Source organism: Rhinopithecus bieti, unplaced genomic scaffold (assembly GCF_001698545.2).
Source record: "Rhinopithecus bieti isolate Rb0 unplaced genomic scaffold, ASM169854v2 scaffold_19459, whole genome shotgun sequence".
Lineage (NCBI taxonomy): Eukaryota > Metazoa > Chordata > Mammalia > Primates > Cercopithecidae > Rhinopithecus > Rhinopithecus bieti.
In genome coordinates, this window is record NW_016809864.1 from 4,364,007 (window position 1) to 4,388,693 (window position 24,687).

The window sequence follows — 24,687 nt, forward strand, 5'->3', positions numbered from 1 at the left end:
ACTCCGTCTCAAAAAAAAAAAAAAAAAAAAAAAAGAAGTAACTTAGTTTGTATATTCATTATTAAGTTCATTATCTCAGAGAAAGACAGCACATTATTTTAAATATCTGCAACCTAATAAAAACTGCCCTGTGTTAAGTAGCCTACTAATCCAGTTTCATTTGATTTAGGAGTATTTTATCAATCAGCTGAAGATAGAAGGAGTTCAACACCTCCCTCGCCGTGTAACAAATGAAATCACAAGCAACAGTCGCTATGAAGTTTACACACAAGGTGGTGTTATATTTGCAACAAGTAGGATACTTGTGGTTGACTTCTTGACTGATAGAATACCTTCAGATTTAATTACTGGTAAGAATTTGAAATCTTCTTATTTGTATGTAAATTTGTACTTTCTTTTTTTTTTTAAGTACAATTTCCATTTTATTTTTCTCCAGAGAATAGTCTGTCTTCAGTCTGGAAGGCCTCAGCTCCCTACATGGGCTTTGGTGGGGTTCGTGGAGCAGCGCCCTCAGATCTAAATCGGGGTGGAGTGTTTGGTTCTTGCAGGCTTCCCAAGATCGATTCCTGACTACTTTGTTGTGAACTGCACAACTCACACAGTAATGTAGCTTCACATACAGCTTGGGAAGCACATAAGCATTGAAGACGCTCTCTTCAGAAATGTCCCTGACTGCCGCAGCCTCCACTATGTTTTGAATGACAAATTTCTTAATAGCCTTGTCCTTGGGCACACCTCAGGCACAGTTCGTGCAGCGAATAGGCTGCACATGGCCGCAGCCCATTTTGGCACGACCGTTGTTCCTTCTTTTCTTTGTTATCTTGGAGGCATAGACCAGAGAGAGCAATTTGTACATTTTTATTTTTGTCTGTCCCCTCTGCTAAACGCTCTACTAGAACCTTCTAGTGGGCACTACTGGAACCTTTTGCTCAACATTGTGCTTCCAGCTTTCAGCCTAATACCTGACACATTGTAGATGCTCAATAAATATCTGTGACCCGAATAGGTAACTAAATGTAAGATTAACTTTTCCTTGTTTTCTAAGCTCTTATTCAGTAAATACTTGCAATTCATTAGCATTTGCTTTTAGAACTTAATCAGATTTGAAATGTTTATAAATAATCTTTGTATATTTCCTAAAATATTTAGTTTTCCTCTTTAAGATTTTTTTGGCATCTGAAATTAAATCAAGTAGTTGCTTGCTTATTTTGAGGAAAAGTTTTTTAGCTAGAATTAAATAGAAAAGAAATTCATTTTCATTATCCTTTCTAAAACCTTTTCTGATGTCTCCAAAGCTAATGTAGGGGCTGTGCCTCTGTGCCCTCATATTACTCTGTATTTCTCCCCACTCATAGTGCTCACAATACTACATTGTATTTATGTGTTTGTCTGTCTCTCACTCACAAGATAAGCTTAAGCACAAGGAATAAGTTGTTCATCCCAGAGTAAGTAACTGGTACATGGTAGGTACTAAAGATGTATTTGTTGGGTGAATGATGGACGTATGTAGTACTGTGATCATTGGTGAACTTCTGGAGGCAGAGAGACTCTGAAATTCATAATCTTACTTCCCACCATATCTGTCATATTACCCTGAACCTAGATGACCCTCAAGAAAAATTTGATAAATGTGTGAATGAATGCTTCAATGGTAAACCGATTGAAGAAGTTTGGTTACTCTTTTATAACTTTTATAATTGTTATAAACAGTATCATAGGCTCACCTGATTTTGAATGCTAACACCCTGCTTACAAAGCAAGCTTCTTAACTTTCATTAACCCCAGTTTTCTCATTAAGAAAACTGTCTCCTAAATTTATTATAAGGATTAAGTTAATAAAATAATTGCTTAGTCTAGTGCCTGGTACACAACAAACTCTTAGTAATTGATACCAAATAAAATTGGCCTTTTATAACCAGAAATCTTGATACACCAGTCTTTTACTGTTTGCTGCTTTCTTATAAGCTTGGTTTTACTTTATTTTTTAAATTGATTAAAAAAAATTTCTGTTTTGTGTTTGAAACTACCACTAGGTGTCAGTAATACTCTGTGACTTTCAGTTACAGTGCAACCTAATCAGGCAGAGAGCATGTGAATCTATGCAGTGTTGAAGTCTGGCTTATATGTAGCTCCTAATGAAAAATGCCAAATTCCCTCTTCCTTTCTGATCAAAGCCCAGCCAGTAATGAAGCTGAAGCTGTTACTGATGCTTGGCTGAGTGGAATGTAAATGAATGCCAAAAATGACTTATTTCTAGTTCTTTCATCCCCTGGAATCATCCCCCAGGACTGACCAAAGGGCAGTCCGTGAAGTGCAGGTGACCCTCTGGAAAGGCTGAATCCCCCAGCCCCAGCTTCTTCACCTGTCACTACCCATTATTCCCACCACACCCAACCCTGGGAGTCCCTACTAACCAGAACTCCTAACACGTGGGAGAACTGTGTAAATACCCGCTAAGATTGTACTTGGAAAAGAACAGGACAGGAGGATGCTTTCATTACCAAAATGACCCTGACATCTCCAGACGGAACTAAGAACACACTTTCTGGGGATTATATATGTGTTTTTCACTTACACTTTAGATTGGTGTACCCAGTTCTGTGCCCCCACCTTACATTCATTCAACAAATGTTTAACTCACTGAGGGTCCCTTGCGTGGCAGGAAGGGTGCTGAAGATAGACAGATGAATGGGACAGTATGGTGACCTTGTGAGTTAGACTGCTTCTGGGTTTGAGTTCTCTTCATCTCATACCAGCTGTGTATTTTTAGGCAAGTTTCTTAATGTCTCTATGCCTCAGCTTATTCACCCATACATTGGTGATAAAGATAGTACCTTCCTTCTAGGATTGTCAGGGTGAAATGAAATGCTGTATGTAAAATACTTGGTATCATGGCACATAGTCAGCATTCTGTGATCTCTATGATCTCTGCCTGGTGGTGTTACGATGTTCCTGTTCTCGGGCAGTTTAGTGGAGGAGACAGATAAGTAAAGAAGTAATTATAGTACAGTAAGAGGTACGAAATGTTATAGGAACAAAAAAAATCTATAGTAGGCTTTTGTGGGACGAAAACTCCTTCCAAAAACCCAACCTGCTTCTATTATTTTATTTTATTTTTTGAAAAGTGGTGTCTTGAGTTGGTGTGACTAAATAGAATACCATGATTTTACATGGGATTTGGAATCTTCAGCCTCCCTCTTACTTGCTGGATGACCTTGGTCAAGTTGCTTCCCTTCCTTGGTCTCGTCATGATACCTACTGCATGGAATTATCATGAGAATTAAATGAAATAAAAATCTATAGAAACACCTCACCCAGTTACCTGGGATGTAGTATTAGTTCTCTTCTTCCTCCTGGGTTCCAACCAAACTAAAGACAACTTTTTGGAGCACAACATTTTCTTAAATTGAGTTGCTCCTTTTCTTTAGAAGTTCATTTTTATTATTCTTGACTTTATGTAATATTTCACTCCAGGCCAACAAAATGCGGCCTCTTAGAGTCTTTGGGAAGGCCAACCAACTAGGTATAGAATATCTTCTGAGTAGTAAATTAGTTATGTACATGTATTGGGGAGTTATTGAAAATCCTTTGTCTATAAATTCCTAAATAACACTATTAATTTTTACCATATTTGAAAGATAATTAGCTGAGCTAGAGTAAATTTTAGCTCCGTCTACCTCTATCCAAAACTTAAACATTAAAATAGTAAAATCTGAGTTTACTGAACTATTAGAAGGGTCGTAAATCACTGTTAGTATCATTGTCCAGACCCTTCCAGATATGAAAACTGGATCAAAAGCATGCAAGCACATTATCCCAAATATATGTAAGGTAACCAACTTGATTTAGGTCTAAAAGACAGACTCATCATGGAGTAATTGAGGTTTTGATCTAGAAAGGATGTCTGTATGACTTTATGTCATCTCATGTTTCTCCCTAACTTAGCACTAATCACTGCATCAGATGACACAATGTGTATGAAAGATCTGGGTCAGTAGTCTCATTTCATAAATAATGAAGCATGTATAATTGTTCTTATTTTTGAGATTCAGAGGTGTTATCATCACACACACACCCCCAGAGACACATATTAAATATGTCGATTGAAGGCTTTTGTTTTAAATGGATCAGTTGACCTCTGAATTGACTATCTTCTGATTCTGAAAATTGAATTCATCTAATAGGTGATACAGATGTTGTCCAGACTTCTAAACTGTGGCTATTTTGTATAGTCCACATCTGATTCATATGTTTTTTAAAAAAATTCTTGACCTACTTTGCTTTCAGAAATTCTTCCCCTAACATGCCAGAAACACCCCACCCCAGGGCCTGTGCCCTCACTGTCCCCTCAGCCTGGCAGTCTGGAACTCTCTTGGCCCAGATGGTCACAAGGCTCCATCCAGCCTTCATTCAGATATCACATTGGTGAAACCACCCCTGATACATACTCCCTCTCCTCCTTCTCTCATTTTTTCTTGTCAGCACTTGTAACATACTAAATATTTTACTTATTTATATTGTTTATAGTCAATTCCTTGAGGACAGGAATTTATGTCTGTTCTGTGCGTGGCTATATGCCCAGTCTAGAATGGTGCTTGTTCGTTCTCATGTAGGTCCTTAAGAAAAATGTGATGAATGAATGGAAATGAGCATAAAAATTACCTACTTGTTCTGTAATTTAAATTACGTTTCTCCCTCTCAGGCATCTTGGTGTATAGAGCCCACAGAATAATCGAGTCTTGTCAAGAAGCATTCATCTTGCGCCTCTTTCGCCAGAAAAACAAACGTGGTTTTATTAAAGCTTTCACAGACAATGCTGTTGCATTTGATACTGGTTTTTGTCATGTGGAAAGAGTGATGAGAAATCTTTTGTGAGGAAGCTGTATCTGTGGCCAAGGTAAAGAACATTTATGTGACAAATAATGATGACGTTATTTGTCATCTTTTTTTGTGAGACCTACTGTAACTTAGTTGCACTTTGATGTAATATAATGTAACATTCATTGTAATTTTGTTTGATAAAACCTAGTCAGGTTTGTAACAAACATATCCAACTATAAATATGTATGCACCAAGTTTCTGATTTTATTTAAGTCGAGAGCAATTTGAGGGTTACTTTTCTGCTGATCTATCAAATCCATCCAGGACAGCCACTTGATTCTTTCTTATACATTTAGTGAAACTCCCAGGGATCTAGAGACCCACATATACAACAGCTTTAGGTGTACTGCAGATTTATTGGCTAAGAGTACCACTTCTGCTTTGAAAATTACTCAACAGGGAAATAAAGCACATAGATTTTGAAGAAGTTTTGTTAATTTCTAGGAATAACATTAAGGTTTCAGTTTTCAAACATTTTTGCAACCTATGCTACCATGTATTTTGGTTATAATATATGTTATTTTAAGAGTAGTTGTACACCGGGTGCAGTGGCTCACGCCTATAATCCCAGCACTTTGGGAGGCCAAGGCAGGCGGATCACCTGAGGTCAGGAGTTCGAGACCAGCCTGGTCAACATGGTGAAACCCCGTCTCTACTAAAAATACAAAAATTAGCCGGGCGCGTTGGCGCATGCCTGTAATCCCAGCTACTTAGGGAGGCTGAGGCAGGAAAATCACTTGAACCCAGGAGGCAGAGGTTGCAGTGAGCCGAGATTGCGCCATTGCATTCCAGACTGGGCAACGAACGAAACTCTGTCTCAAAAACAAAACAAAACAAACAAGCAAAAAAAGGGTAGTTATAGTATTTTTTACTTTGTTGATTATACCTTGTTTTGGGAGTCAACAAACTCTTCCTGTAAATGGCCAGGTAGTAAATGTTTTGGGCTTTGCAGGCCATACAGACTATCACAATTACTCAACTCTGTTATTGCCCAAAACCAAGTATAGAGTGCTTACATAAGTAATGGGTGTGACTGCATTCCAATGAGACTATAAAAACAGGTACAGGATTTGGCCCAGACCGTAGTTTGCCGACCCTTGCCTTATCTGAATAATACAGTACTTCTGTTTATTGAGGTTCAAAGTGTTTTTGAAAGCGTTGTTTTGCTTTTCATTTGTTTGTTGTTTCGCTTTTCGTGTTGTTTGTAGCATTTATGAAAATGGAGTGTTAATCCAAGACCAGAAATATATAGCTGCTGAAACTCTAGAAAATTGTTGAAAAACATTTGTCTCTTTAGGTTCCATGTAGCAGTAAACTCATTTTTAGAACAGCACAAACCTGAAGTTGTAGAAATCCATGTTTCCATGACACCTGCCATGCTTGCTATACAGACTGCTATACTGGACATTTTAAATGCATGTCTAAAGGAACTAAAATGCCACAACCCATCGCTTGAAGTGGAAGATTTATCTTTAGAAAATGCTATTGGAAAACCTTTTGACAAGGTACTGTTTTTCCTTTTAAGCACAGTTTATTATGTTGTAATTTTAAAGAATGCAAGTTATTTTAATATTTGCAATGTTGTTAATAGGAATTGCTGTTATTTAAGAATAAGATTGGAGGTCATTTAAAACATAGTTCTTTGGTTTACTGGAAAGTAATGATTTATAGTAAAATATGAGGAGTGGCATATAAGCATCACTCTGACTTTTGCAGTTATGTAGTAATTATCTCTTATTGTAACTATAATCAAGAAGAAAATAAATAACTTTTTTTACTTTGAAGTGACAACATTTGGATATCTACAGGTAGAAGAGTTTTATATAAGAATGCTCCATAATTGTACATGAATTTATGATCTCTTTTATGGAATAAAAAATAATTTGGATGAGTTTTCATTACTGAGGAGTGTGAAACTTGCTCTTTCTTAAAATTACATTCTGAATTGGGGAGATGGGAAGACATCAGTTCCAGGAATTTTTATTCTAATTTTTTTATTATAGATTAATATTGCAGATATATAAATGTCTACTTTTTCATTATAGATCAATATTATTACAGATACATAAATGTCTAGTAGTGAACTGGAGATCCAGAAAATGCTGACCTTTTAGAAATTCTTGGCAGCTTTTTTGTCATATTCTGGTAGAAAAAGTTCCTGTCTTTTAAACTCTGAATCAATCTCTGTGTCACTGGAAATAATGCATGGCGATTATAAAAAAGGAAAAATTTAACTTCTTATTTCTCTGATTCTTCAAAAAAGTCCGTTGACTGTGAAATATTGATACATAAAACTAATTTTATATATTTTGTTTTCCTCTGTGCTTAAAGTTTTTTATAATTTAGTCCATGATGATTTTTTTTAATCCCACACAATCTTTTAATAGAATGTATATAGCCCTAGAAAAATAAAATCGTAACCTAACATGTTTCACACTAAATTTCTGTTGATTATCCCCCTGGTTAGTAACAGTCACTTCATTGTTTTAGATATTCTTTTAGTAACCATATCTAAATATAGATATCGCATGTGTCTTGTTAAAGTATTTAAGGTTTTGTAGATAATTTTACAAAAGAGGCATGTAGTTACATATCCCAGTTTGTTCAGGACAGTCCTAGTATCTACCTGTTGTCCTGGAATGATTATAAATAGTGTACCAGTTCTTTTTCCACAAGTGTCCTGGTTTAGACAATAAACTATATGGTCATCCAGATACTACTGTACTCATTATTAAATTTGTTAGATAAGATTCCATGCAGTGGTACTGCTTTTACATCAGGCTACAAATCTCTGATAAAAAAATTGGATAATTCTTACCTAAAAAGTTACAGAATCAGTCTGTGAAGGAAACATACATGTACATAGCTGTGGATATGTAGGTACGTGCATAGTATATACATAAAGCTGTTCTTTGTTTTAGACAGCGTTTTGGAATCTTAAAAAATAATCAGCCAGGCGCGGTGGCTCACGCCTGTAATCCCAGCGCTCTGGGATGCCAAGGAGGGCGGATCATGAGGTCAGGAGATGGAGACCATCCTGGCTAACATGGTGAAATCTCGTCTCTACTGAAAATACAAAAAATTAACTGGGCGTGGTGGCAATGCCTGTAGTCCCAGCTACTTGGGAGGGTGAGGCAGAATCGCTTGAACCTGGGAGGCGGAGGTTGCAGTGAGCCGAGATTGTGCCGCTGCACTCCAGCCAGGCGACAGAGCGAGACTCCATCTCAAAATAATACTACTACTGCTAATAATAATCAAACTTAGTCCATTGTTAATTTAACAAATATTTTCCTATCATGAATCCACTTTAGAAAAAACACTAAAGAAATTTTTACATCAAGGTATGTTGTTATTTAATTTAGTAATTGTTATTTAATTTGTACATGAGCATCAAACTAAATTTTTCATTTCTTGGTTATACCTTATTTTAAGGTCAAAAAACTTGATACTCATGTACAAATTAAATAACAATGTATCTTAATTTGTTAGTAAGTCATGGTGCTTGGTTTATGCCCTCTGCTTGGTCCATTTGGATCCCATGTCTTTATCCATCCAGGATAGTCAGAGTCAAACATGGCAGGAATTGAACATATCTGAGCTACATGCTTAGAGTCTGTTCATAAAAACAAATAATTGATTATCTGATGTTTATCAGGTCTTTTCTTTCCTTACAGTAATATATATTTGGATAATGATAGATTGACTCTATCTGATCATAAAGATTCTAACAGTAAGACATTCTTCTACATTTGAAAATTTAAACATTGTTATTAGAATTTTATTAACTGAAATGTTCTAGCTACTTCCTTGAATAATGTTTGGGGTTTTCTATTGTAGTAAAATATATATGACATAAAATTTACCATTTTAACCATTTTTAGTTATACAGGAAATAATCCTTTTGAAAATATGATTTGTATTAAGAATAACTATACTTAACATATTTTAGCAATACCCAATTTTATTCTTGTTTTAGACAATCCGCCACTATCTGGATCCTTTGTGGCACCAGCTTGGAGCCAAGACTAAATCCTTAGTTCAGGATTTGAAGATACTACGAACTTTGCTGCAGTATCTCTCTCAGTATGATTGTGTCACATTTCTTAATCTTCTGGAATCTCTGAGAGCAACGGAAAAAGCTTTTGGTCAGAATTCAGGTGAGAGATTAAAATACTAATAATATTCTAAGAGCTGATTTGAATAAAGTGTTAGGTTTTAGGGGGAATCAGGTGTGAAAAGTACTATATTCAACTATATGTGATACTGAGATTTCAAATTATGTTTTATGTTCATAGCACAAAGATGTAAGTTTTATTGATAGCTAATGTTTCCGCCTACTTAACGTCTGTTCTGTGTAATAATAAATATTCATATCCGTTCTGGGCAATTTTATTTCTAGAAAAGACTGTGTGTAGTACAGGCAGTCCTCAACTTAGAAATAGGTTGTGTTCTGAAAGTTTAGTTGTTAAGAACTTAAAATTCATTTCCCTCAAAGCCAAAAAGCAAGGGAGTATGGGGTTTCCATCAGCCAGAGTGCCAACGACTGAAGAGCAGAAGAGATTTGTAGGGGAATATACATATACAGCTGGCCACCATCTTGTTTTGCTACCACTGCTTTGGCCTCTGCCACTGTTTGACCAGACCAGCGGTTTCCAAAGTGTGGTCTGTGAACCCCTGGGGTCAAGATTTAATACAGTTAATAATTTTGATGCTTCTTTAGGGACATTCTTAAGTGATGAATTGCGGAAGCATGACAGTAAAGAATGCAGTGAATGCCAGTACACTTTAATGGCACTGCCTTGGTTCGTGCTACGGCACCAGCAGTATTACCCAGCATTGCTTTTACACCATCACTGGAAATGTCAACACAGTGAAAAAAGTCAAATAATGTCATAGTATTGTTAGGAGAAAAGTTTTGACATCACACAGCCCTGAAAACATCTTGGGGACCCCCGGGAGTTCATGGACCACACCCAGAAAACCACTGGTCTAGCCGAACAGTGAGAGATCACAATAGTGGGAGGAGGTGTGATTGGTAGGAAAACAGGATGGCAGCCGGTTACATATGTAGGTCATGTGACCATCAGAGACTATTTTAAATTAACCGTAAATTGATGGCACTTTTTCTTTTAACTTTTCATATTAGGTTGGCTGTTTCTTGACTCCAGCACCTCGATGTTTGTAAATGCTCGAGCAAGGGTTTATCATCTTCCAGATGCCAAAATGAGTAAAAAAGGCAAAATATCTGAAAAAATGGAAATTAAAGAAGGGCAAGGTATCTTGTAGGGTTAAGTCTTTAAATGTGTCTTTTATTTCAGTATTTGGTATAGATATTTAAAGCGCAATTTAGTCTCCTTTGGCCATGTGAAAAGTGTGTTCCTTGATGATAAATGTATGTATGTTTGTTATATGTAACATGTAATGTATGTGTGAAGTATATGTGTGAAGTATATGTGTAATGTATGTCGAAGTATACAGCATGACAAGTCTTGGAATCTATTTTCCAGGGGTTCCAAATAACAAATGCCAAATATCGATCAAAAGTAGGCTATATAAAGAACTATTTATTGATTTTTTTTAAACTTCAAAGTAATTATTATTTCTGAGTTAGGGTGAGGTTGGGGCATGGTGGCGCACACCTGTAATACCAGCCCTTTGGGAGGCCGAGGCAGGAGGATTGCTTGAGCCCAGGAATTCAAGACCATCCTGGGCAACAAAGCAAGACTCCATCTCTACAAAAAAAACGTTAAGACCAGGCACAGTGACTCATGTCTGTAATTCCAGGACTTTGGGAGGCCAAGGCAGGCAGATCACCTGAGGTCAGGAGTTTGAGACCAGCCTGGCCAACATGGTGAAACCTGGTCTCTTATTAAAAATACCAAAAATTAGCCAGGCATGGTGGCGGGCACCTGTAATCCCAGCTACTCGGGAGGCAGCGACAGGAGAATCACTTGAACCCAGGAGGCAGAGGTTGCAGTGAGCTGAGATCGCACCACTGCACTCCAACCTGGACAACAGAGTAAGACTCTGTCTCAAAAAAAAAAAAAAAAAAAACCAAAAAAAAACCTTTGAAAGTAGCCTGGCGAGGTGATGTGCACTTACCATCTCAGGTATCTGAGAGGCTAAGGTGAGCCCAGGAGTTCAGGGTTACACCAAGATAGCATCATACCACTGTACTCCAGCCTTGGTGACAGAGTATGACTGTGTCTCAAAACTAATAAATAAAGTCAGGGTAGAATATTTGAATATCCTTTTTAATGTTTAAGCAACATAAATATACTAGAATGAGGCAAATATGGGTTTTATTCCAGCATCTATCTAGTGATATCGTAAATATCACTGGGTTTTTAAGGCATGGGATAGGGTTAATGCCTGCTTTCTGCCTAGTTTAAAGATCTGTTTCAAAACTTAATTGTGGCCAGGCACAGTGGCTCATGCCTGTAATCGCAGAACTTTGGAAGCCAAGGCAGGCGGATCACCTGAGGTCAGGAGTTCAAGACTAGCCTGACCAACATGGTGAAACCCTGTCTCTACTGAAAATACAAAATTAGCCAGGAGTGGTGGCACGTGCCTGTAATCCCAGCTACTTGGGAGTCTGAGGCAGGAGAATCGCTTGAACCCAGGAGGCAGAGGTTGCAATGAGCCAGGATCATGCCATTGCCTCCAGCCTGGGCAGCAAAAGTGAAACTTCGTCTTAAAAAAAAAAACCTTTTTAAAGAAAACATAATTAAATATATTATTGATGTGTGTGTGTTTGAATGCTTATAGAAACAAAAAAATTAATTGTTGTCTCCTTTTATCCATGTTCAGGATTGTGAAAGTCGTGGGGATTTTAGAAATAATAAATACTGTCACTCTGTACCGATGCCTTTATTTTGTATAGCTGCTTATATACAGTGTCAACAGAAACAACTAACACAGAATGGTCTCTCATTAGTGACCATGCATGTAACTTTCTACTAAGGCATTTTGAAAGCCATATTAATGATTTGAAGTATCTTTCATTTAGTAGATCTTTTTCAGAAAAGCAGAGTCCATCTATCATTATAAAGAAAGCTTAAATAAATGGGCATATGTACTGATGCTTGTGTTATCTGTTGTTTTAAAAGCCTTTAGAAGACTTCATGGGTAAATATTATCACATAGAATGGGATATTTTTATTTCTCTACAGAAGCAAAAAAGGAACTGGTCCTAGAAAGCAACCCAAAGTGGGAGGCACTGGCAGAAGTATTAAAAGAAATTGAGGCAGAAAATAAGGAGAGTGAAGCTCTTGGTGGTCCAGGTAGGAAAAAAGGAGATGAAAACATTTGCTTTCAAAATCTATCAAATGAGTCCTGATTTAATTAGCTCTTTAAAAGTAGTTCAAGACGAGCCTGACCAAAATGGTGAAACCCTTCTCTATTTTAAAACCCTGCTATTTTATCTATAAAATGTAGACAAATAAATGGCAAATGAACACTGGGATCCTAGTGGCAACCTCATTTCTGTTCATTTGATGTCATTTTCTCCAGGTTGAATCATTGTATATTCATGAAAGCTTTTCATGAAGCCTTTTTCACTAGTTGGGTTCTTAGAACTTCTATTTACAGATTGAGCTAATCTCTACACATATTCACCAAGCTCTAAATCTGGAATCCCAAAGGAATAAACTAATGGGTCTCCTGTTTTATATCCTCAGCCAAGTATCTTTCCGAAGAAGCCTCGACTCTTCTATTACTTTAATATGTAATGAGCCGACACAAATGGAAGGCATTGTCTACATTGGCAAAGGAGACCAAGACAATTCACAGAGGAGGAAAAAGCCATTTGGAATTAATTTAGGCATATATAAGACCCTCTGAAAAAAAAAATTAAAAAGAACTTCTTTAAAGCCACCTTTATACCACAGTTGTACTTTCATAAGATTAAGTAGTCTGGCTTCAACTTTACTGAAAAGATTTAAGTAATCTTGCCAGAGAGGAGAAAGCATGTGATCAATACCTAAGACCCTTTTTAAATAGTTTGCAAATTGTGGATCTTTGATACCAACGGGTAAGATGTCTTCCCTTCAGGTGAAGGAATAAGGGGACACAGGGAAACTAGGAGGACAAGTGAGGTAATAGTAACATAATGCTGTTTTCTGTTTTCAGGTCAAGTACTGATATGTGCAAGTGATGACCGAACATGTTCCCAGCTGAGAGACTATATCACTCTTGGAGCAGAGGCTTTCTTACTGAGGCTCTACAGGAAAACCTTTGAGAAGGATAGCAAAGCTGAAGAAATCTGGATGAAATTTAGGAAGGAAGACAGTTCAAAGAGAATTAGGAAATCTCACAAAAGACCCAAAGACCCCCAAAACAAAGAACGAGCTTCTGCCAAAGAAAGAACCCTGAAAAAAAAAAAACCGAAGTTGACCTTAACTCAAATGGTAGGAAAACCTGAGGAACTGCGAGAGGAAGGAGATGTCGAGGAAGGATATTGTCGAGAAATAAGCAGTAGCCCAGAAAGCTGCCTGGAAGAAATTAAGCATGAAGAATTTGATGTAAATTTGTCATCGGATGCTGCTTATGGAATCCTGAAAGAACCCCTCACTATCATCCATCCGCTTCTGGGCTGTAGCGACCCCTATGCTCTGACAAGGGTACTCCATGAAGTGGAACCAAGATACGTGGTTCTTTATGACGCAGAGCTAACCTTTGTTCGACAGCTTGAAATTTATAGGGCAAGTAGGCCTGGGAAACCTCTGAGGCAAGTTATAAAGAATCAAAGCTTTCAGTTGCACAGTTCTTTAGGATTTAACCCAGAAACTGTACCAGTTGCATGTTAAGTTTTGTTTAATATCCGTTACGATGCTGCTTGTGTTTATGAAACCTTATTTTGCTTCCTGATGAATCTGGGAGGTTGGATAGGAAGGATGTCAAGTGTCACAGCAGGACGACAAACCAAGGGGACTGCTCACGTTCTCATTACGTGCTGCTGTGCGTTCTGGCCTTTATTCTTTGGGCATTGACTTGCAGCATATGGGGTGCTGTGTCTGAAAAAGTCTAAGAAATGCGTAATCTAATTTCTACCAAAAATTAATATAACTGTGACTTGGCTAAGTAATTTTAATCTTCTAAAATGTCTTTTCTATAAATTTTAAAAAATGACTGTAAATTACATCCACATAAAACTGAAGTGTTGGGGGAATTACTGTACCAGGTTTACTTGAGTTTCAAGAAATATCAGATAAAACATCTACAGAAATATCAGATGAGAAAATGATGCCTCCCAAAGAAGATAGTGTTCTGGCTTTCCAATTATCTGAGGGGAAATAAACAGCAAAATTAATATCCTGAACTCAGTCTGAACCAAAAACGGAGCCAAAAGAAACCTTCCCCTAGCATTTTAACTCACACAGCCTTTCAGAGTAGAGATGAATGGAGGAGCTGGATCAGAAATAATGCAGGATGAAGAGATTAGATGAGGCTGGTAAAATAATTATAGGCTGGTAAATTTTTTGTACTTTGCTGCTGATCAACTTTGTAGATAGCTTATGTACACCAAGCTTCTTTCTTGCCTGAGAACAGATTAGTGTGATATTTGGGAGCAAAATGTTAGAATCAGAAGGGACCTGGGAGTTCAACCACTTACTCTGTCAACGGGAAACTGAGGCCCAGAAATGGTGACTTGGCCTTGGCCACATGACACATCCGTGGGAGAACTGAGTCTCTGGACTCATTACCCAGTGATCTTTTCTCTATTTACACTTCAAAGAATTATCATCTAGGAAGAGAACAGCTGAAAGAAAACCAAGGGTCAAAAGGAAAATAGCTTTGGCTGAAGGTGAAGCAAAGGGACAGAGGAGGTGCTCAATTCAGCTCTCTTAGCAACAAACAAGATGGAAAAGCAGGACTTTTCTCTTTTTTTTTTCTTTTTTCCTTTTTCTTTTTTTTTTTTTGAGACAGAGTTTTGCCCAGATGCCCAGACTGGAGTGCAGTGTTGCAATCACGGCTCACTGCAGCCTCAACACCTCCCCCATTCCCTGACTCACGTGATCCTCCCACATCAGCCCCAGGTGGCTGGGACTACAGGCATGTGCCACCATGCTCAACTCTTTTTTTTTTTTTTTTTTTCTTTTCTGTGGAGATGGGGTCTCACTATATTACCCAGGCTGATCTTCTGGGCTCAAGTGATCCTCCCACCTCAGTCTCCCAAAGTGCTGGGATTACAGGTGTGAGCCACCATGCCCAGCCTAAAAAGCAGGCCTTTTCTAAGAGAAAGTAGATCAAATTATTCTTTGAGATGCCTGATATAATCCATATGTCTTCTATGCCCGTGTATTTATATAAAATGTGTGACTGCTGTGTTCTGTTAAGACATGAATAAAAAAAAAAGTTCATAGGCTGGCTTTCATAACTTTCATAACATACTACCCAGTTTTTTCAACGATTGTTTGGCAGAGGTGCAAAGGAAGAATTGGAGAAGCCTCTAAAATTTGTGTTTTTTTAATTTGTTTATAGTTATGAGGAAAGAACTATTCTATCCCTCTAGTTATATTTCAATGTTTACCTAAACTCTTTTCTTCCTTTTGGCAAAAGAAAATTTAAAAAGCCCTGTGTGGTAACAAGACCTTTAACAGGTGGGGTTTAGGCAGCTTAATTTGAGCTAGTGTGTAATAAATGAAACCGTTGATTCTTAGTCAAATATTTATTATTTGAACACTCTAGGCTGCTGATTTCAAATGTTCTGCTGTTCCTTTTAGGGATTAAAATGCTGTTTTCCAATCTAAAAGTTCTGTCTTAACATGCAGGGTTTACTTTCTTATATACGGAGGTTCAACTGAGGAACAACGCTATCTCACTGCTTTGCGGAAAGAAAAGGAAGCTTTTGAAAAACTCATAAGGTAATACATAGAAAATCAGTATGAAAGCCCCAACTACATTGGAAACCTTTCACGGTCTGGAGGCTTCTCTGGATGGGGGAGTGTCAGATAGCCCTGCTCAGGAAGGATGGGGCAAGGAAGAAGTTGGAAAGGATCACATTGAGATAAACGTGTAGTGTGCATTGTCCTCCAGTGTAGATCTCGGCACATACTTCCTTTTCTCTTCCCCTCTCTTCCTTCATCTCCAGTTGCTTTTCAGTGGTTTGGTTAATAGAATATTAGAAATGTAACAAAGACAACTGCTTTTCTGTTTATGAAGCAGTATGACACCAGAAATATAGCGAAAATATTGCTTTTCTAAGAAATATGTTGGTAAATCTCCCTCCTCCCTGCCTTATGCACAAGATTCTCCCCTCCTTTGAATGATTTTTTTTCCTTGTAAAATTTCCATTGTCTGTGGGTGGGGGACTGCCTTACCGTTTGTTGGGAAATGCTTTTACAACACAGCCAGTTAGGATCACCAATAGAATCACTCTGGGGAAATATTTCTTAGGAAGTGTGTTGTTTGTCTGGACATACACATGTGTATGTTTTTAAGAATGAGTATCTGGTACTATTCCAAATCCAAGTAGAAAATGCCTTTCCATTTTACGAAAGGAAAATGTTGAGGTACTCACAAACCGGATGGCTACTTCTTGCCCTGAAGGCATTCAAGAAATCTGATAACCACCCACCAGGGATATTGTCAAGGAGTTTGCAGCCTGGTATGGGAAGATGGGCCAGGTGATCTCTAAGGGCCTCAGAAGCCAGGGTAAGGGCTGGATGGGGCATCACGGAGCTGAGCCAGAGAAAGTTAGACCGGCAGAGACCATGGCCTGGACGGAGTGGGCTGGGCCAGACCAATCTTCCAACCTCAGGCATTGGCAATGGAGGGCAGAAATTATTTTTAGCAGTAGTCAACTTGCCAGGACCCTAGGCCGAATTTCAAAATGGATAACCATTCTACAGTGGTGTCTGTGGGTTCTCAGTATATGTGCAAAATATACATGTAACCCAGATAGCCCAGGAGAAGAATTCTTGGAAATCGGAATATTTGCTGAATCAGTGGCATGGAGTCCCACGATGGGGGTCAACATGGTGCATGGGCAGTCCCCTCTTTACCCTTCATATCCTCTCAAATGGTGGTATGCTTTGGCCATGGATTCATCCAGCTACTAGTCATACAAGTATTGCTCAGTCCTCTCAGCCTATGAAAATATGTTTTCTACCAATGTGCTTTATGGTGGTGTTTATGTCATATATGTGGGTGTATATATTTTTCAAAAACACAGTTCAGAAATCATGTTATAACAGACCAGGCATTATACCAGCCGCCTCTTCTTGTTCCAGGCTCTTTGCTCTTCTCTGTCTTACTCTTTGTCTTCTAGACCTTCACACCACAAGGCCCAAATAGTAAACAGATTATTTATTAAGCATCTGGTATGTGCCAGGCCCTGTGCTAATATTAAAGTACTGAGGTTACAAGTGGTGTAGAAAAAGCCTCTGCCCTCCTAGAACTTACCCTTTAGTGGAAAAGACAGACATTAAATGATTATAAATACTGTAATAAGTAGAAGTATACAGAGCACCACTGGCTGCAAAGGTAAAAGAAGAGGGTGTAATAGGAGAGTACATTGAAGACCTCACCCAGACCATAAGCTGATCAGGAGCCACTTCCCTGAGGAAGTGATATTCAAGCTGATACTAGGCAGATGGGGTGGAAAGGGGGTTATGTTGAACAAAGGTGTGTATGAAGGCTCCGAGGTACAAGAGGCCCTGTGAAGGATTTAGGACTTCACGGGCAGTAAGACTGCACTGAAGCATTCTAAGTAGGAAAGTGACTTAAGTATGTTTGTAAAGGCTCTCTCTGGCATCAAACTGAGAAATGAGTGAGTGTGGAGACCAGTCAGAATGCTATTGCAGTCTGATGAGAAGGTGGTAGCCAAGATTAGGTTAATGGAGGAAAGAAGACAGATTTGAGAGAGGTTTGGGAGATAGAATCAAAGAATTGGTGATACTGGGTGTGAGCCAGTACCTCCTGACCATCCTTCACTCGTTTTAAAACAGCCTTTGCCAAAGTTTTTGCTCATTAAAATAATTGTCACCTAGATAGAAATGAGCGCAGAGCTAAAATACTCAGATTGAGTTTTCAGTGTTCATGTCAGGGTTCCCCAAGATCATCCTCAGGCTCGATGATTCACTAGAAGAACTCAAATGAGTCAGAAAAGGTGTTATACTCGCAGTACAGTTTCTTCCAGCAAAAGGATACGGATTAAGATTGGATGCAGTGGCTCATGCATGTAATCCCAGCACTTTTGGGAGGCCAAGGCGGGCAGATCGCTTGAAGTCAGGAGGCTTTCACGACCAGCCTGGCCAACATGATGAAACCCTGTCTCTACTAAAAATGTAAAAATTAGACAAGAGTGGTGGCGCATGCCTGTCATCCCAGCTACCTGAGAGCCTACGGTGGGAGAATCACTCAAACCCCAGGAGGTGGAGGTTGCAGTGAGCTAAGATCATGGAACTGCATTCTAGCCTGGGCAACAGAGTGAGACCCTGTCTCAAAAAAAAAAAAAAAAAAAAGACACAGATTCAAGTCAGCAAAGGGAAAAGGCACATGGGGTAAAGTCCAGGAAAAACCAGGCCTAAGCTTCCAGGTATCCTCTCATAGTGGAGTCACATGGATGTGCTGAATCCTCCCAGCAACAGCGTGTGACCACACATGCAAAGCGTTGTCAACACGGAAACTCACCTGAGCCTCGAGGCCCCGCATTTGTACTAAGCTGAGTCACATAGACACAGAGTACCTCCATGGCTGGCTACAGCTCCTCAGACTCCAGCCCCCAAAGCAACAACAGACATTTACCGTAAATCACATCGTCAGCATAAACTGTCTGATCCAACTGGCACATTGTGACCCAGGGCCTCAGGCATATAAGAGCCTTCTTATCAGGGAGAATACTATACCGGCTCAGAGCTCATCTCCCAGGAGCTGACCAAGAGCCAGTGTTGAGGAGAGAAGCCTTTCTTGGAAACATGCAGAGTTTGAGCAGTCCAGGCCTGCTGAGTTAATCCTTTCCTGCACAATGTTAGAGCCAGAGGAGCCTGATAGAATGGGAGGAAGACATCACCTGAGTAGGTGAGTTTCATGCTTCGCCTGTCTTCATGCAACTGTCTCTTCTCCAGTGCATCAGGGAATCTAATCTAGAAAAGAGCACTTTTAGTAGATAGTAGTAAGGTATCGGATCCCATGCCATTCCTGATTTATGCACCTGCTTCTACACATCAGAGGACTCAGTGACAAGATGTGGATTAGCCTTATACATACTGGAAAACCTCACTCAGCAGAGCCTGGAACGTGGACTCTCTCCCACATTTCAGTCCATACAATAATTTCTGTACCAGGTTTTAACATAATTTTATCTTTTATCTGGCATGATTTTTTAATGCTTTCCATGGTGATTGTCTACTTGTCATAAATAATACCCAGCAGTCAATCAGATGGTTGCACTATTTAGAATCTTAAGATACTTACTTTCCCAGGAAACTTGGGAAATTGGAGAGGTGCTTCTTTTGCAAAGCAAAAACATATTTGAGGTACATTGTTCAAAAAACATTTGCACTGTTGCTGTACTTAGAGAAAAATTTAATGTGAAAATAAGACAGTGTGCTTTTACCAAGACCACCTTGGGTGATACTGTAAGAACAAAAGCAATTGTGGCTCTTTAAAATAACCAGAAAGGAACAAGTCAGGTGAACTGACAGTGAAAGGATTGTGTAGCTGGATTAAAGATCTGTAGATTACAGATAACAGGTAAAGAGGAAAAGATTACATTGCTAAATATCAATCATCATGTTATTTCTACCCAGGGAGCACTTTAGCTCCCTGGATAGAAAACTTAGTAATAACATCCTCAGTATACATAGCTTTGAGGAGGTCACTGCTTTTCAAAGGAAGGGGTAGGATGATTTGAAATTTGACAGTTTGAAAATATGATCACAAAATGGGCTAGCATGAGGGCTTAAGTAAATGAGTTGGAAGAGACTTCTAGTTCAGTGCCACTTTCCTATGTTGGCATAGGATTATGTTGTACACGCTATTCAAATACCATTGAAGACTGGGTGCAGCAGCTCACGCCTGTAATCCCAGCACCTTGGAAGGCCAAGGCGAGAGGATCACTTGAGCCCAGGAGCTCAAGACCAGCCTGGGCAACATGTGAGAACCCATCTCTATTTGTTTAAAAATTAAAATAAATAAATTTTGATAAAAATACCATTGAAGATACTAAAGCAAACATAGGAAAGCTTGGTGTTTTCAGCAGAAATAGAAATCTGAATTTTTTAATCGTTTCGTGTCTGGCACACAGGGGGACTTGGGTAATTATGCCACATGTTGAAAGCAAGAGATTGGCTGTTTATAATTGTGATCAATTTCTGTTAAATTGAATTACTGGTTAGGAAGGCTTATTTTCTTCATAGTCCAGGTTTCATCTCTGGAATATATTTTTTCTCAGATTCGACTTGTAGTTAAGTTACAACATTTAGTGGTAAACTAGCTGTTTTCTGTAGCTATTAGTGGAAACAATTGTGGAATTACTCGAAAGCAAATCTTCAGTTTTTTAGTATAATCATGGATAATTAGACAAAGAGATTACCATGTTATAAGAAAAGTACATAATAATAACACCTAACATTTATATAGTGCTTACTAGGTGCCAGACACTGTTCTGAGCACCTTGCATATATTATGTAATCCTCATAACAGTCTTTTGAGGTAAGTTTTTAAATTATTATCCTCATTTTACCGATAAAGAAATTGAAGTACAGAGCCATGAAATGACTTGCCTGAGGTCACGTGGCCAGTAAATGGTTTCAAATCCACACACTTTGGAACCGGAATCTGGACTCTAACCCCCTAAGATTATACAGACTACAAATTAACCAGGAAATTGGGATGATCCCATGTGTGATACATAGCTTAGCCAGTGTAACAAGTAGAAAGAAAGTGGGGGACACAACGAACATAATAATACCAAATGAATGTTAAGGAAAAATAGAAGAGCAATAATTTTTTTGAATGGTTTGCCTTTGTCCTAACCAGAGTGCAATAGACAGAATGGAGTGGTAATGAGAGGCAGCCAGAGCCATTGCCATTGCAAAGGGCTTTTCAGCAGGTAGCGCTTGAGTCTGGTATTGAGAATAATGAGAAAACACATGGAACTGGAACCACTGCCTGCCCCCTTGTGATCTAGTTATGAAATTTGTACTAATATTTGCATTTATAGGTTGTTTCAAATAGTATAAAATTTAAAATTACAATTTCTGTTCTTTAGTAGTATGTTTTAGTGATACCCTGCTCTAAAATATTTATCCAGAGTGGTTGAAGAATTGGACCCTCTGATTTCATTTCCTCTAATGGTGGTGGATGTATTAGTCCATTTTCATACTGCTATGAAGAAATACCCCAGACTTGGTAATTTATAAAGAAAAGAGGTTTAGTTGATTCACAAGTTTCACATGGCTAGGGAGGCCTTGGGAAACTTACAATCAAGGCAGAAGGGGAAGCAAACTTGTCCTTCTTCACATGGCAGCAGGAGAGAGAATGAGTGCCAGTAGGAGAAATGCCAGACACTTATAAAAACATCAGATCTCGTGAGAACTCACTATCACGAGATTAGCATGGGGTAAACCACCCCCATGATTCAGTCACTTCCCACCAGGTCCCTTCCAGGACACATGGGGACTATTGGAACTATTAATTCAAGATGAGAGTTGGATGGAGACCCAGCCAGACCATATCAATGGGAAAATCTTGATTGTTTTAACCCTTGTTGAAATTAACTAATATTGATGGTTCCTCTTCTATTCCCCTCACCTTAGTCTTTTTTATTGCAGTTCCTCAGTTCCAGTTTTTTTTTTTTTTTTTTTTGTTTTCCTTCTCATGTTTGCTTTGTTCCCTGGAATCAGTTGCGAACCCAAGGAGGGAAGAGACTCAGCTTATGTATCTTTTCTGTCATACCTGGCAGAATTAAGTATAACATATTTTAACCAGTTTTGAAAAGCAAGGCTACCGCCAACCTGGCTTACTCTTTCTGTGATTATTAAGGATCTTGTCATGATGTGGTTCCAAATTGCGAATCTTAGTTATGATTGTACTGTCCTCTGGATCTACCGTATGAGATATGAGCCACCTTGAAGACAGGAATTCTTGTGTGATCACAGTTATATCCAAAGTACCTAGAGCACCACACAGGAACACTCCATAAATGTTTTTCAATAAATGCGTGAGTGAGTAATGAATGCTGCTCCCAAGGCAGAACCTGAACTGTCGATTTTTTGTTTTAATCTCTGATAGAAATTTGATTTCTTGTATCTATTTCAAAGTCTTGATCTTGATTTTTCTTTAAAACTCAGGGTGTTTAATGGGGCCTCCCACCTGGAGTTTTTAAAAATCAAAATTCTATCATATATGTTTTTTAGTTTTTTAGTGATTTTTAACCCCTATTTATGATTACCCTGAAAATGTTTGAATATAAATGATTTACATTTTAACATCAATAACACTTTAACCTTATAAACAGTCTTGGGAATCTCTTGGTGGCGTTTTTTACATGTGGCATTTTTTTTTTTTTACATGCTTATGTTGTTTCTTAAATATTTGAATATAAAATCAAAATAAGCAACTGCTTTTTTTACTCTGGAAAATCAAGAAGTAGTACCCGACCAAGATACTTTTTACCTTAATTTTTTCTACTTCCTTTACCCGTCACTTGTCTTGGCATATTTACTTCTAATATATTCCTTGTTTGTTTTTTTCTGTTACTGCCATCATCATGTAGATAATTTTCAATACTACAATTTACAAATGATAAAATCTAGAATTTTGAAATTCATTTCAAAAATGTTGACAGTGTTTTCTCCCGCAGGGAAAAGGCGAGCATGGTTGTCCCTGAAGAAAGAGAAGGCAGAGATGAAACAAACCTGGACCTAGTAAGAGGAACAGCGTCTACAGATGTTTCCACTGACACTCGCAAAGCCGGTGAGTCCTGCACTTTGTCAAGCACCTCCATTGCCTGAAAAGGGGGCTGTGAAGTTCCAGAGTTACTCTGCCAAGGCTTGGTCTGTGTCAACAAACTCTTAAAAATGGGGTTTAGGCCAAGGAGAGGATGTGTACTTCCCTACTCTAATCTCAGCTCTACCATTTACTCACCATGTGTCCTCCTCAGAGCGAAGGCACTGTGTCATCTGCAAACCATGTGAGGTTGAGTCCTAGGCACCCCAGCTTAGAATGGGTTATGTTCCAGCGTTGCCTTTATGTTTGGTTGGTTGAGACTCAGAATGTACTTTTGCAAATAAACTTTGGTAAATGGTGGTTAGGTTCTTATCTCAACCTAAAAAGCCAATTTAACCCAGAGTAGTTGAAGGAAGTTTCTCCTTCCCTCCTCTGCCTCTCCCCTTAGGTGTATACATAGGTGGGGTGCATACACTCCCCCTCTCCTTTTGTATTCATGTCTTGGTAGCTCCCCAGATCCCCAGTGTCTGGTACACATTGCTGTGCAGTGTCCAAACTGTGGCATGCCACCAAGACCTGCTGAATTCCAAGTGCACTGTGATCCAGAAATCACCATTTTCCCATTCCCCAAATTCCTATTTTCCCATGCCAGCATCTGATTTCAGCCAGGCGGCATGAGAAAAGCAATACGATTGAGTTGGTTTAACCTTTGGTGAGGCCAAATACAGTTAGAGCAGTGGATGTCAGAATTTAGTAGACTTTAGAATAACCTTAGATGCTTGTTAAAACTGTAGATTCATAGCCCTCAATTCATAGAAATTCTGACTCAGTGGATGTGAAATGGAGCCAGCATCTCGGCGGCTTCTAATGGAAGTGGTTTTTGGACCATACTTTGGGAAACACTGCCTCAGAGCCTCTGTGTCTTGTTCAAAGAAGATTCTTTGAAAAATCAACCAGTTTGTTGACATTTCATGAAGAATGACAGAATGTACGGCAGTATGAAGGAAGACAGATTGGAATGTGTGGGTACCACACAGAGAGCTGTTCGTAGAAGTCTGTCCTTAGAGGTCAGTTCTCATGCCTTCATATTAGTTGCCTATGGCTGCTATAGCGAATTACCACAGACTTAGTGGCTCAAAATAGCATATGTTTTATTATGTTACAGTTCTGCAGGTTCAAAGTCCAAATGGGTTTTATGAGGCAAGATATTGGCATGGCTGCATTCCTCCTGGAGGCTCTAGGGGAGAATCCCTTTCCTGGCCTTTTCCAGCCTCTACAGGCCACCTGAATTCCTTAGCTTATAGCCCCTTCCTCCATCTTCAAAGCCAGTAGCATAGCATCCTCTCTTCTCTGATCATCCTGCCTCCATCTTTCTCTTCTGAGAACCCTTCGGCCTACCTAGATAACCCAGATAATCTCCCAATCTCAAAATGCTTAACGGAGATACATTCTGAGACCTGTGTCATTAGGTGATTTTGTCATTACATGAACATCACAGAACGTGCTCACACAAAGCTAGACGGTCTACCCTGCTGCACAGCTAGGCTATGTGGTACGGTCTATGGCTCCTGGGCCACAAACCTGCATAGCATGTTACTGTACTGAATACTCTAGGCAAGTGTAACACAGTGGTAAGTATTTGTGTATCTAAACACATCTAAACATAGAAAGGTATGATAAAAATACAGTATTGTGGGGGCCGGGCGCGGTGGCTCAAGCCTGTAATCCCAGCACTTTGGGAGGCCGAGACGGGCAGATCACGAGGTCAGGAGATCGAGACCATCCTGGCTAACATGGTGAAACCCCGTCTCTACTAAAAATACAAAAAAATTAGCCGGGCGAGGTGGCAGGCGCCTGTGGTCCCAGCTACTCGGGAGGCTGAGGCAGGAGAATGGCGTGAACCCGGGAGAC

The 24,687-nt window shown here is 39.0% G+C and overlaps 1 protein-coding gene across 1 annotated transcript in view; it reads left to right on the forward strand.

The window, feature by feature from the left end:
* Positions 1 to 24,687, forward strand: part of ERCC4 (ERCC excision repair 4, endonuclease catalytic subunit) — a 35,834-nt gene that overhangs the window by 8,903 nt on the left and 2,244 nt on the right. Inside the window, 10 exon segments of the mRNA XM_017890722.1 lie at positions 170 to 350; positions 4,703 to 4,864; positions 4,867 to 4,897; positions 6,179 to 6,386; positions 8,858 to 9,038; positions 10,028 to 10,156; positions 12,054 to 12,164; positions 13,012 to 13,609; positions 15,654 to 15,746; positions 22,691 to 22,803. Coding sequence (XP_017746211.1) covers positions 170 to 350; positions 4,703 to 4,864; positions 4,867 to 4,897; positions 6,179 to 6,386; positions 8,858 to 9,038; positions 10,028 to 10,156; positions 12,054 to 12,164; positions 13,012 to 13,609; positions 15,654 to 15,746; positions 22,691 to 22,803 — 1,807 coding nt within the window.